The sequence below is a fragment of the Fukomys damarensis genome, unplaced genomic scaffold (genome assembly GCF_012274545.1).
Source record: "Fukomys damarensis isolate Sample0158 unplaced genomic scaffold, DMR_v1.0_HiC HiC_scaffold_35, whole genome shotgun sequence".
NCBI classification, from domain to species: Eukaryota; Metazoa; Chordata; class Mammalia; order Rodentia; family Bathyergidae; genus Fukomys; species Fukomys damarensis.
This window is the reverse complement of record NW_022900947.1, coordinates 4,870,371-4,884,119: the sequence shown is the minus strand read 5'-3', so window position 1 is coordinate 4,884,119 and position 13,749 is coordinate 4,870,371. Positions and strand designations below refer to the sequence as shown.

General features: G+C 54.8%; 1 protein-coding gene across 3 annotated transcripts in view; it reads right to left on the bottom strand.

The window, feature by feature from the left end:
• Window positions 1–455: 455 nt before the first annotated feature.
• The window catches only part of Stx18 (syntaxin 18), a 97,420-nt gene continuing 84,126 nt past the window's right edge, over window positions 456–13,749 (bottom strand). For 2 of the 3 annotated variants that reach the window (XM_010641817.3, XM_019210269.2), the window contains exons 6-11: window positions 11,110–11,225; window positions 7,684–7,772; window positions 4,682–4,740; window positions 3,672–3,741; window positions 1,512–1,592; window positions 456–1,222 (exon numbers count right to left, since the gene is read on the bottom strand). In XM_010641817.3, coding sequence (XP_010640119.1) covers window positions 1,127–1,222; window positions 1,512–1,592; window positions 3,672–3,741; window positions 4,682–4,740; window positions 7,684–7,772; window positions 11,110–11,225 — 511 coding nt within the window. In that variant the 3' untranslated portion in view covers window positions 456–1,126. The remainder of the gene's footprint in view (window positions 1,223–1,511; window positions 1,593–3,671; window positions 3,742–4,681; window positions 4,741–7,683; window positions 7,773–11,109; window positions 11,226–13,749) is intronic. The other variant, XM_019210271.2, reaches the window with a different exon arrangement.

Genomic DNA, 13,749 nt, shown 5'->3' with positions numbered 1-13,749 from the left:
CTACAACCTTTGTAATTGTTTCAGTTTGAACCTTGACATTAAATGTTTACAAAATCCCCAGTTAGAGGAACTAAGTGTGTAAGACAATTAAATAGAAAATGACACTCGCTTCTACTTCATGCTATTTGAACGTGTTGTTTCTGGTGGGCATGTCTAAAGTTTCACTGTCTTTGAGTAGATTGGAAATAAACGACGAGTAGCGCAGTGTGTTGCGAACAAGCATGGTGGTCTCGGTCGCTCCAGAAGCCTCCTGGAGTGTGCTTCCAGGAGAAACACATTCTGCGATCCAGGGTGTTTGCAAGCTGTGGCCTCAGCCTGCTGGGTGTGTGTCACAGAGGCACGTGCTGCGGGGGACGATGAGAGACTGTGGGGAACTCATCAAGAGCAATAACATGTGCCAAAGCGTGTCCCGCACACACGCGCACAGCCCACGGAAACCGCACACGGCAGCCCCATTTGTTTCCCAGTAGATGTGTACTTTATTGACTGTAAATTGACTGCAATAACTTCTGACATTTCACTCTGCAAATAAAGAACTGAAGGGTACCGTGCCGCCCGAGAGAATGTCTGTCCGCACGCACGCCTCGGGTGTCTCCCCCAGAGCAGTGGCACAGCCGCGGGGCAGCGGGCCCTCCCCTCGGTGGCCTACTTCCTAGCCTGGACCCCGCTCCCAGAGCAGTGCCCATCCCCAGCCTGCCCTCGCGTCGCTGTCGGTGCAGCAGCCGTGGCGTCTCGGACTCACCGACACTGGGTGGCTGGGTAGTGTCGATGAGCCGAGGAGAGTGCGGGTTTTCCTTTCTGTTGCGCCGTGACTGTGTAGCAGCCGGCTCAGCCTGACAGGAAGCCGCGAGGAAACGGACCCAGCGTCTGAGTGGTGTCACCGGGCACGGCCTCCGGGGCAGCTGCTGGGGTGGGCAGGGGCAGGACTTCCTCTGGCCCGGGACGGGGCATGGACCCCTTCCAGTTCGGTACGTTCTCTCTGGCCGCCAACTGCCTGGGTGCCCTTTTGTTAAGCACGCGTCTGTCTCACTTGCGCCGCTCCTTGCGCGCAGTGAGTAAGCCTGGCCGTGCCGTGCCAGGTGCCGGCCCACAGGCACACGGCAGGCCTGGCGCTCGGCCCGAGCCGCTAGCTGTCGTACCAGTCGAGGAAGAGCAGGGAGAAGGAGCACATCACCAGGAAGAAGAGGATCCACACGCGGAAGCCTGCGTTGTTTTTGATGGCCTGGTGGGTGGAGCACAGGCCTTGCCTTGTTACCCACAGCCCCGCAGGGTCCCCCGGTCCCATGTCTCCTCCCCACAGCCAGCGGGGTCACTGGGCCGCCTTGACAAGATGGCTGGTTAAGAAGTGAGGCCAACAAACGGGGCTGGAGTCCCATGGAAACTGGCTCGCTGTCCTCGATGCTAAACCATGACCCTACAGAAATGTGACCCTTTGCTCCCAGGGAGCGGGGTCAGAGCCCTGGCTCCTGGAAGCTCCCGGAGGGCGGGAGCCACAGGGCTGCAGCACCCACCTCTCGGATGTCCTCGTTGCCCTCCTTGATGTTCTCAGTTGCCCCGACAACCAACTGGTGGATGCTGTCGATCTCGGCTTCCTATGGGGGAGAGGGGCCAGGTAAATACAGCCCCCATCACGGTGAGAGAAGCAACCACCTCCCAAGGGCCAGAGGCCTCACCTGCACAGTGCCCCCAGATGTAGGGATACCCAATCTTACTGAAGGAAACTCAGGGCCCAGAGAAGCTTCCTAACTCAGTGTCACAGAGCAGAGGGGCAGCAGGATTGGAAGAGGTGCCGGCCCTGTCCTCGTGCTCCATGCCCTGCCTGCCACCTTGCCCAGGCCCCTCGCTGGGGGATGAGGACACAGACCATCTTTCTCAAGTCCGGACATTCTGCTTTAAAACACACATGCTGGCTTCAGAACGCGTGCCTCAGCACTGCATCTGCAGGACGGTGAGGTCAGCGCAGGTGCTCCCAGAGAGGCTGTCCAGACACAGGATGCGCAGGAAGCAGAGCCTGGCTCCCTTGTGGGAGACCCCTGGGTCCCCACAGTGGCTTTCGGGGTTCCCCTCCCCTGGAGGGTGGCCAGGCTGCTGCTGCATCCCATGGGTGGGGAGTGCGTGAGGGTGCTGGAGAGGCCGCCGGGCTCCACATTGCTCAAGGGGCTTGGGCCACAGGCTTCCCGGCAGCGACTGTCACACAGCAGCGGGATGAGGAGGACAAGGCCCGGGGTTCTTTGTGCTGCGGCCACACCTTCAGCAAGATCTCACAGCAAGAGCTAAGTGACCCTTGCCTATGTCCCACGAACCACCCAGAAACACTAACACCGACACCTATTCCCCAGGTCTGACCCCCTGAACCCTAAGCCAAGGCCCTGGTGGAGCTGTGCCCATCCCTCCCAGGCCCAGACCCTTGCGGCAGTGGCAGGAAGAGGTGAGGCAGGGCCTCATCTGCCCTCTGCAGGACACATCAGGCCTGGGCCTCAGGCAGCCACGGGCATGAGGATCCCAGCATTAAGGATGCTGGCTACATCTCGGAGCTGGGCCGAGAGTGGGAATCAGTGCAGAGTCTGCCCACCTGGCATTCCGTGTGCACGCACAGGAGACAATGAGGTGACATTCTGGGCAGGGGCCGCGGCTGTGCTACTGAAGCAGGACAAGGCCCAGACTCGCCAAGGCCACGCCCAAAGTAATGGCAGCCCCACACACTTAGAGCACGCCGTGGGCCAGATGTGCCACGTCCTTCTTGTTCATTGGCTCTGCGCGAGGCGGGGATGCCGGTTTCATTTTACAGATGTGGAAAGGGATGGGGATGGGAGTAGTCCCTGGCCATGTGACACTGGACCCGGGCCACGCCTGGCTTGACTGCAGCTGGAGAACCTGCACACGGCAGGCTGCTGGGCCCAGCACGCGAGTCTGAGAGCATCCGTCAGGGTGCAGTCGCAAGGGGCAGCTCTACAACCCTGAACTTCCATCCTGTTGCTGGGCTCAGTACACCTTGCTCCTGGGGCTCTGAGCGATGCCAGGTTTAGGGAAAGCTACCCGTAGCCCCACCTGACACTGGGGAAACGAAGCCATCTTTTGAACCCTGCCACAGCCTGTGGTGCTGAGGCGGAAGGGAGCTTTGTCAGGTTGTAACAGTACTCTAGCCAGCTACTGGGCGGCAGCGACTCAGGACTGGGCAGGTGGACGAGACAGGACGATTGCCTTGAGACGGCAATGCTCTCCTTGAGGAGCGCGGCCTGTGACGCTGCTGGACCGAAAGCTGCTTTCCCTCAGGCTCGGGGCTAGGTGCCTCTGCGGGTCACCTCTGCACCCGGCAGCCACCCTGCAGGGTTACTGCATCTTACAGACAGGGCCCGGAGTCCAGAGGGGCTACTCGGCTCCCCCCAGGGCAGCCAAGCCAAGAGCTGCCAGACTCTAGGTCCAGACCCTGTCCTCCTGTGGGCCCATGCACTCCACCTCCCAGACGGGGTGGCCACGGGCCTGACCTGGGTCCCCGGAGGACAGCCCTTCCTGCCCTTGCCTCAGCTGCCCCACGCTGGGCACAGCGCCCACCATGCAGACACACTGCACAGCCGCAGGGCCAACCAGATCTGCGGGCAGAGATTTCTGCCTTAGGACATTTCTCTCTTGAGCTAAAGCTTGAAACAATCACATTTTTCAGTTTTGTTTACCTGTTGTAAAACTTTTTCTGTGAATATCTCTTGCAGCCTGGAGATTTCAACCACTTTTCCTTCGATTTGCCTTCAGAAAAAGAAGAATTGATATAAGGTGCGTTAGTCATTGGCTCCTAGGGATCTGACGGGAACAATATGTTTCCCCCTCCCGGGGGAAGGATGACTGCCCCCGCTGGCTCCCTCCTGACTCTGGGCCAGCCTGAGGCTATGCCCTGGTTACAGAGTGCCCAGTCTCTCAAGTCCCAGGCCTGGCCGGTCACCTGGTCACACGTGCTTGCAATTACAGACACTGAACACACCGAGGACCCAAACAACCCCTCGTCAGACACCCCCACCCGTTTAGTCTGAAAACATCACATCTAGGTTTGGCAAGTGTCTTCCCTGTTTTGGGGGTGGCATGGGTACCCTGGGGTGGGCTGGGCCTGTGTGTGTCTAGGAATGGAAGCTGGCACAGGCTAAAGTCAGCCACTGCTCGGGCACAAAGTGGCAGCTGGGGCTGCATGGGTGGCCATGACTTCCTCAGACCAAGGGAGAGGTGGGTAGGGATGGGACAGAATGGGACAGGAAGGGAAGGGATAGGAAGTCACAGAAAGAAAAGGAGCAAGTACCAGGCTTCAGGAGGAACGGTGTGGTAGGGGCCTGGCCAGGGAGTGACAGGCTGGGTGGAGGGAGGGGCTGGAGGGCTGGAGGGCTGTCGGGGGGAGCACCAGCGATAAGCACAGCATCAGGACTTTCTTTTCGGGGAGTCCGCAGTGCAAAGTCCTGCTGTGCAAAGACCCAGGCCTCGCTTTCACGATGCTCCAAACACTCTCACCGAAGCTGAGGCCTGAGTGCTTCCACTGGGGGCCAGGAGGGCCCATGGGTGCGTGTGGCTCATCGAAGCAGCCCCTGTGGAGCGATGCCTTCACCTCTGTGCGCGGGGGTGTGGTCATCACATTCAGGGCGACTTGCCCCTCCAGACCAGCCGTGCCTGTCACCAGGGCTCAGTGGAGGAACTGCGTACCCACCTCACTTCGTCAAACAGGCTGTTCATCTCCCCAATGAGTCGCTGGTTTTCTTGCTCAAACTATGAGGAAACAAATACACTCAGGATGCTGCCATGCTGGGCCTGACAAGCATCTGCTCCCCAGTCCACATGCGCCCCCTCTTCCCTGCACAGTGCAGATCTGTGTCAGACAGCCCTGCTTCAGGAAGAAACAACACCCAGAGAGCAGCTGGGCTGCCTGGGGCTCCTGCACCCAAACTTGCAGGATGCCAGCTGACATCACGGCTGTGGCTGTGAAGCAGGAGCAGCTCCTCTCTGGCCCCCAGCAGCACTGTCTTTAACATGTTCCCACTGGCTCCAACCACTAGCGGTACACGAATGATTATCCCATCGGGTGGCTTCTGCCACCTTAATGGGCCCATCCCACGCTGCCCAATGGACAGTCATGCAGGTGCCACCAGGGGTTCAGAGCCGCCCAACAGATATGGATTTCAGCTCCTCATGGACGTGTGAAAGGGAGAAGGATCTGGTTGGCGTGGGGGCTGTGGCGAGCAGGGAGGAGCCCAGGCAGAGGCTGACCTAGGCCACCCGACTGCCAGCCACACTGATGGACCCGCCAAAGTGCGGAAGATACCTGGTACCCAGGACCACTCTGGCTGAGCCAGAGGAGGTGGGCATAGGGGCTTGCCATGGGGTGTGGCCAGGAAACACTCCCCTGGAGACTATCGTCCTGCCTGGCATGCCCACACAGGTCCTGAGTCAGGGGTCCCTCTACTTTCCAGCATCCTCAGCCTGCATCTCACTTTCCTCACTTTGGCAGGATACCTTCTGAGCACGCCTTAGCACACCGGTCATTTTCTGTCTTGTGCTACACTGTGGGTGTTGTGAGCTCTTGGTGCATGCAGCTGTGTGCTGCATTTTTCAGCCTGCTTGGGGGAGGCTCTTTCCCTGCACCCTAGCCGGTGCAGGGCCACCCTGCTGCAGGACACTGGTTCTCAGCCCTGTGCACATCAGATCCCTGTCAGGCATTGGGTGGGCTGGCCCAGCGTCCAGCTCCCTGAGGGGCCCCTCAGCCACTACGAGCAGCGCCTGCTGGCTGCGGCCAAGGCACTGCTTGTGGCCTTTGAAATCAGGCATCAAAAAAGCTATTGGGAATAAAAATTTCACTTTTGAGTTTGAAAGTAGGAGCTCTGTCGACTGTCAACTCAAAGTGACTGAAGAGTCCAGTATTTAAGGAAAACATGTAATTACTTTGCTTGTAGGTGCTAATTCTTTGACTAATTCTCTTAGGTCCCACTCAGGATCCTTTTGGGGAGGCATTTTCTTTGAATTTCTCTAATGATACAATATGGCCCTGCCCTTGTAAGCCCAGCCAGCCCTTTTCTGTTCCTGAAAGAAACTGGCCAGTGGTGTGAGGTGATTAACTGCTGGACCATCCTGAGAATGCAGCCTTTGTCTCAGCCTGGGCAGGAGCAGATGTTGGCTCTGACCGCCTGTGACCCTGGGGGTGCCAGTGCCAACACAGAGAAACCAGGTCCCCAGAGGAGGGGAGAGCAGCTGCCTCAAGGTCTCGGGGATGAGGGTGAAGACAGAGGTCCGTCTGTGGCAGGAGCTTCCACGGAAGGCAGGATTATGAGGAAAGGAGTTTAAAGACGAGCAAGAGGGTGCTACAGGGCTGCTAATCTGGTTTAAAGTTTCCCACCCACATTGTGAATATACTGTCACAGAAGCCCTTTTCCAGTCTAATAATCCTCTCCATTACAGTTTTAAAAGGGAAACCACCCCAGCAAAGGCCCTTGAGTATCACACGAGGCCGGGAAGGGCATCTGTACTGCCACGAGCCCAGAGCAGCTGAGTAACGGCTCTGAGTCCACAGCCCAGGCCCTCTCTGGGCTCATCCAGATGTGCTTCACCGACCACAGCCAAAGGTCAGGCTCTGTGGCCTCACCCCCAACGCCCGTGCTGACACCAGAGCTGATCCTGGCCACAGACCGCAAGTCCCACCAGCTGGCCAGCCACACAGCCAAGGCTCCCTCGGGGGACACAGGGCAGGGACATCATTCATGCAGACCCAGAAAACAAGTGTCACCTTCACATCTTTCAAAACTGTCCTATTTATTTATTATCCATAAATGCAGGTGATTTTACTTGAGTGAAATGAATGTGGGCTGAGGAAAGGAGGAATTTTGCGACGTGACATGGGTAACAATCTGGTTCCACTCAGCCTGATGATGAAGTATCTGCGAACTCAAAGGCACTGAGATACCTGTACCGCAGGTAAGAAAGGGAAACTTACTGTGCAAGTCCTGTAACTGGGGGGGGGGGACCCCTCCTGCTTCCTGCCAAGACAGGAGTTGGTGGTCACGCACACTCCCTCCCATGAGCATGATGGGGCGGCCTCGCTGTCTATGCTAGGGGGAGGACAGCGTGACATCAGGGCTGCAGGAGACAACGGCCCCCAAGCACAGGGGCCGCATTCCCCTCGGCGGTTGTCACACACACCACGGGGCAGCCCCGGCGGGACTCTTGCCCACCCTTCTGGCTTCCTTCTGAGCCCACCCAGATGTGACGGGCGGCAGCAGTCGGTTCTGAAGGGCAAGGTGACTGGAGGAGTCGGTCCACAGCACAGGTGTTGCTCCTGTCCGTCCCCGGTCGTTACTTATGCTCCCTTCTCATTACCACAACTCCAGCAGTGCGCACAACTGAAAAGCACCATCCCAGCGATTATAAAAGACCCATTTAATCTAGGAGCCTATTTTACTGCTGGTGGAAAGACATCTATTATTAGTAAAACCATCCCAAGGCAATTTCTTCTTTAATTATGCTCTGGCAAATTTAAAACATTGGAAAAGCATATTAAGAATTAGGAAATGAGGTGGGAAAGTATACAGAAAATACATATTTAAAATATTTAAAACTCGGAATGGAAATCAGGGCAAGGGCGTTTGGGATGACCTGCTACTCGGTGAAATGGCCTTAGGACAATCGGTTAACAATAAATGATTGGGCAGAGAAAGGCGTTACCATTTGTATTTCTTCAGGGGATAACTCATCTTCACCTTTGCTGTCTCCCGAGGCTCCCAGTTCAGGTCGCATGTTGGCCTCGGTCTTTTCTGTTTAAACAAAACCAAAACAGAAACAGAAACTGAAAACAGACAGAAGGCCAAATATGCACTTTAGAGTAGGGCGCCATGGGCAGCAGGCATATTAAAAATAAGGAACAGCAGAATCTTGGAGCTTTACCCACATTTGATTATTGCTTAATACACGGCAACTGCCACGCTGACCCTCACACAGGGGTCAGGCCCGGGCCTGTGGGTATGTGAGCAGCAGTTCTAATGCTGCTCCACGTTCAGCAGTGGCAGCAAACTAAACAGACACGCTTCACATCCAGTCTGAAAGTGCACAGCACTTGAAAACACGCTCACACTCAGACCCTTTCATTATTTTTAAAGACAAGATATGCAGACATGTTCAATGTTGTTAAAAAATACACACACACATACACACTCACACACAGAGAGACTCACAATACAAGAGACGATATACTTTTCTCCAACCAGGTCCTCTCTCAGGAGTCACTGTTTTGCCATGGCCTCACAGGCTCCATCTGTCGCACGCACAAATACACAGAGCCATACCTGCCCACCCCTCCACCCAGAACATACCATTTTATGGGACAAGTGGCATATATCTTTAAGATACCAATGGTAACATATTGTTCTAACACTCGCTTTTTATGATTTATCAACACCCCTTGGAGACCCCACGGCAACCTTGCTCTTTCAGGCTGCTGTATGCCATGCCATTGTAAGGGTACCCTAGGCTTTGGTCCCTGCGTCTCCACTGCTAAGCCCATACATCCACACAATGGCACTGTGTTCTCATCACAGGACTTACCTGGGCCGGGAGCCTGGCCACGGAGCTGCTGGTTGGGGTGGGGAGGTGAAAAGCCTCATCTAGTGAATCCCAGAATCAAGACCTGATGAACACGGGAAGTGCAGCAATACCACAGGTGCCCAGGGAGGACGGCTGCCTCCCAGCATCATACTGGAGAGGCCTGGGCAGGACACAGCCGGGAGGAACAGAGTGGCGGGCGGGAGGGTGAGGAAGGCATCTGCAGAGGAGACTGTCCGTGCCATGCCTCACCAGTGCCCCGGGCTTGGCAGCCGCTCGCCAAGGACTCACAGGCAAACCTGTCTTGTTTCCCTTTCTTCTTGACCCCAGCAGACTTCCTGCAGTTAACCTAGGCCCCATGACATGGGCAGAAGTACAGGGTCTTTTCGTGGGGAAGAGACCACCATGAGAGCAGCGGTTTAGAGAAAGCGGGTCAGGCCAACCACACATGAAACGCGATTGCTGGAAACCTCTCTTCACAAAAGTCTTCACAGATCACCCACAACTCGGTACAGGTTTTTAAAAAAGCTGTTTCTTCCCAGAATAGTCACTGTAGGAAAACATACTGAGAAAGGCCTGGCGAAAGCAGCGTTATCCCTCAGGCTAGCTGGCGTTTTTCTGAGCCAACACTCTTCAAGTAGGAACACTAGTACTTTTCATCCACTCCCTGCCCCTAAGTGCTCTCTAGTTCCTGCCTGTCTTCACATTAGCACCCATTTCAAGTTTTGGCTGTTTTCTCTTAAGGATAAGAACAACAAAATTAGAATCATATAAACCTTGCTCCTATTTGAACCGAGCACAGATTAGCTCCGAGCTGACGGGAACGTTTTCTCCACAGAACCCGTGCTCTGTACTTGTTCAGCTTAGGCCGCCGGAAGCCACCTCGCCCTGCTACTCTGGGAGCCGGCATGCGGTGCAGTGCTCAGGGTCAGGTACAGACAGGGGGCCTGGCGTTCAAGACCTCCCCTCCCAGACCCCGCCGCTCCTCCCCATGCGCTCCACTGACTGCTGCCCAGGTGCCCCTCAGTGACCATGACCCACGCCCGGCTCTGTGCTGCCAGGCCGGGCATCTGCTCAGGAGCACAGCTCCCTACATCCAGAACTTGCTCAGCTCAGTGGCAGACATGCACAGAAGGTCAGGGAGGGCACAGAGGGGCTCTGCGGGTGGACATGGTGGGAGTGTGAAGGAACAGACCACCTGCCGCCACCCGCACCACCTGACCCTGCACCAGAACACTCTGTGCCATCTCATTTTACAATGGAAACAGAAAACTGAAAGTGGAGGCAAGTAAAAGGACGCCACCCATAGAGCGCAGCTTTAAAAAGTCTTCTTTGTAAATAGGGGAGGGTGGAAGAGCTGAAGGGAGGGCAGGGGAGTGGGGAACCAAGACCTGTCATGTAAAGGTGCAAGGTCCCAATGATGAATGTAACTGTACTGTATACCTAAAATGTACCAATAAACTCAGTAAGATTAAAAAAATAATAAATAAAAATCTTTTGGTCAACTGTGGATAAACTTGGCAAAATGTCTGTGAAAAGCAAGTAACAGTTTCAGCTGGCACAGGGCAAGGGCAGACACAAGCCCAGAGAGGAGCGGCGAGGCACAGGGGACGGCGCTGCGCGATGGCCAACAGGCATCCACTGCGCTCCGACTGCTGCCCACTCCCATCAGCCTTGCCGCTCGCCTCATATAAATGGTGCTGACTGGAGGGCCGTGGCCCGAGTGAATTCGGAATTTGTGACTTCGTGGGTGACGCCAGGGTGGCACGCAGAGCTGCTGACTTTGGGATCAGGGCATCTCTTCCCGACCCCTGAGGAAGGCCCTTCTCGGAGCTGAACTTTGCAGACCAGCTTCCTCACACAGGAAACACCCACAGTCACACATTCCCCAAAGGACCCCGAGAGCCACGAGAGTTCTAACTACAGTAAGGGCCTCGGGGCTCAGAAGCTGGACCACCCCAAATGCTCTTCTCGTAAGGTGCAGGGAGCCCAGAGGACAGGCAGGCAGCTTGTGTGACGAAGGCTCCTGAGCCCAACAGACCCTGCAAGAGCCCTGGGCTGCCACTCGGGAGCTTTTACTTGGACAATTTATCCAGCCTCTCTGGGCCCTGCCAAGGGTGCTGCTGAGAAAAGGGCCAGGTGCCGTCCTGAGAGTGGTCAGCCCAGGGATCAGGGAGGAGGGAGTGTGAGACCAGAGAAGGGACATGGAGAAGACCCGGGCTTCTGCGCCCCCAACCTGGGGTCACACACAGACCCCTTGCTGCTACCCCTCCGCCGTGTGATGTGGGACACGCACTCCTGGCTGCTGAGGAGGGGCCGGATGCGGACTGAAACACTCTCCCTAACCCCACACAGGCCCCGCTTTCATGTCTTCAGCACGTGCTAGGTGCCAGGAGCTGCTCTGGATCCTGGGCCACCAGTGTTCCTGGGGACAGGAAGCACGGGAACCACACTTGTGCCCTGGCCTGTGGGAAGAGCTGGCCAGGCTCCTTCTGTTTGATGTGGCATTCCCGCCGGGTGGCTGGGGGGGACAAGTGTCATCTGAATTCCTACCTGGATGTGCCTTAGTGGCAGGCTTCTCTTCTGAGTCCTTGGAAGGGGTCTCTGAAACTTGCTCAGAAGATGCAGATTCTCTTGCCTTTGCACTTGGTTCTGGTTCCAGCTTAGATCTAAAAACAAGACACTTCAGTCATCTAATTTACTTCCGAACAAGATTTCTTTCTTCCAAAAGAAGAGGCACGTGTGACCCCTGCATTTCTGTTGTCTCCTTTTACTAAGGAGCAGAGTGGCTGCCTCAGGGCCAGTGGCCACATGGGCCCAGCCCTGGTGGCAGTTTTGAGAGGACGGGCATTGCCTCTCTGGGGTGGGGGCTGCGCACAGACCCTCTGCACTCCCAGGACAGCATGGTGCCCAGCACTGGGGAGACTGCAGCAGCAGGTGCTGAGCGTGCCCACAGGTGGCACCTGCCCCACTGCCAACACACCCGGGGAGCTGGGTGTGCGCTGACCAATGAGAAAGTGCTGCTGGGTACATGCACACCCACGTCTGTTCCGAGTCCTCTCGTACAAGGAAAGACAAGGCTTGAACAGCAACTAGAGGGACCTCGGCACTTGGCCTTTCCCAGCTCCTCCCAGACTTCTGCCCACAGGGCACCTGCAGAGGGCCTTTCCTGACTTCCCATGTAAGGAGGAGCCCTTCCAAGGCTCTGCGCGTGACCCTCCACAGCAGTGAGCGGCTTGTGCCCCTCTTACTCACATGTGTCTGCCTGGCTCCATGCATGTGTGCAATGTGGAGCAGGCCTTCACCTTCAGAAGCTGTGAGCACTGACTAGTCTCAGGCCAGGACCAGTGCCTGGCACTGATCTCTGCTGGGTTAGGATCAGGGTTCCCCAAGTCCCTGTTAAAGGCTTGGTCCCCGCCTGTGGCTCTCTAGGGACAAGCTGGTACCTGCAGGAGGTGGGGCCTTGGGGAGTGGGCACTTCACAGCGATATCGAAGCCCTGCTCTTCCTATTTCTCTTTGCTTCCCAGCTACCATGAGGCAAACCGGTTTCCTCTGCCGCACAGTGTCACCACTATGTCCCATGTCGTCACAGGCCCAAAGCCACGGGGCCCAGGGACATGGACTGAAACCTGTGAAACTGTGAGCCAAAAACGAACCTTTCCTTCTTTTTTAACAAGCTGGTTATCAGGGATTTTGTCACAGTAGCAGGAAACTAACACAGTGTTCAAGAAGTTTATGCTGAATGAATGCCTTGTAAATAGCAGCAAAGAGCCAGTAAGAGAGAAAAAGTTTTGGTTATGAAATAACAGGCCTTTTAATAACTTTACCAGATTCTATGTAACACTATGAAAATCACAGGCAGAGTAGTAAAAAGATCTATGCTAAATGTCATGTCGTCAGGCAGACAGAATACAAGTGAGAGAACAGTGTAATCACACAGGAGGACGTTTGCTAACGCCAGTTAACGTTCACTGAGGACTTACCTGTATTGGCCATCTTTCTAAGTCTTCCATGTGGCTATGCGTATGTAATTTCAAATCATCCCCCTAAGGCAGGCACAGTATTAGTATAACGACCTTTCCAGAAAGGAGAAAACTGAGCTCTGTGGAAGTTCAGAGACCTGTGTGGGTCACACAGCAAATGGCGAGGCTGAGACAGGGCCTCAGGGGACCCAGGCCCGGAGTCCATGCTATGACAACTCAGTAAGGAAAGGAAAGCCTTTTTAATCATTGTGAGAACGAGAGGGCATCTTTATGGAATTACACGAACTTTAATCTCATCTCTCCATCAAAAATTCATCTAGGAAGATACACGATAGCACACATATACCACCCGGAGTCATAAGAATTCCAGAAGAAAGCATCAAAGAGTATCTTAGTGACCTTGGCGCAGACAAACTACAAGTTTATAAAATTAGACTTCCTCATCAAAAAGCTCATCAAAAGACACCTGTAGAACAATGAAGAGGAACACCACAGAATGGGAGAAAGTAAGTACAGCGCATACCTGACAAATGATATGCGGAATATATGAAGGATGACTCCATATGACAAATGATATGCGGAATATATGAAGGATGACTCCATATAACAACAAAAAGAAAAGCGACTCAGAAGGAAATGGTCAGAGACCTGAATACAGCCAACGAACACACGTTTGAGGGTGAGGGACATTTGTCGGCGGGGGATGCAAACCAAAACTGCAGTGAGACAGCCATGCACACTCGCTGAAGTAGTTTTAAGTGTCACTCAACACCGAGTATCAGTGAGGATGGGGGGACCTGGGACTTTCAAACAGTGCCAGAAGATGTGTGAAATAGTGTCCGCTACTGTGGACGACAGGGCAATTTCTTATCAGATCCGGGGAGCATGTCCAACGGGACAGAGCAACCTCCCTTTTAGAAAGAGAAACCACAAGACATGTAGAAGAGTGTTCAGAGCAGACGGTAGGATTATAGCCCCCAACGGAAGCAACCCAAATGGCGCGTACACAGGAATGGCGGTGTCAACTGTTGTACACTTATGTGGAGCTGTTCAGTAACAGCCTGCTGACAACACAACCACATGGGCAAGTCTAAAAAAGATTAAGCAAAGCCAATTAAAAACAATGCAAAAGAAACCTATTTAAAACTAAACTGAGCATTTACTCTATTTTTGGCATTGGGTGTATAATACCATCACAACATTTAATAT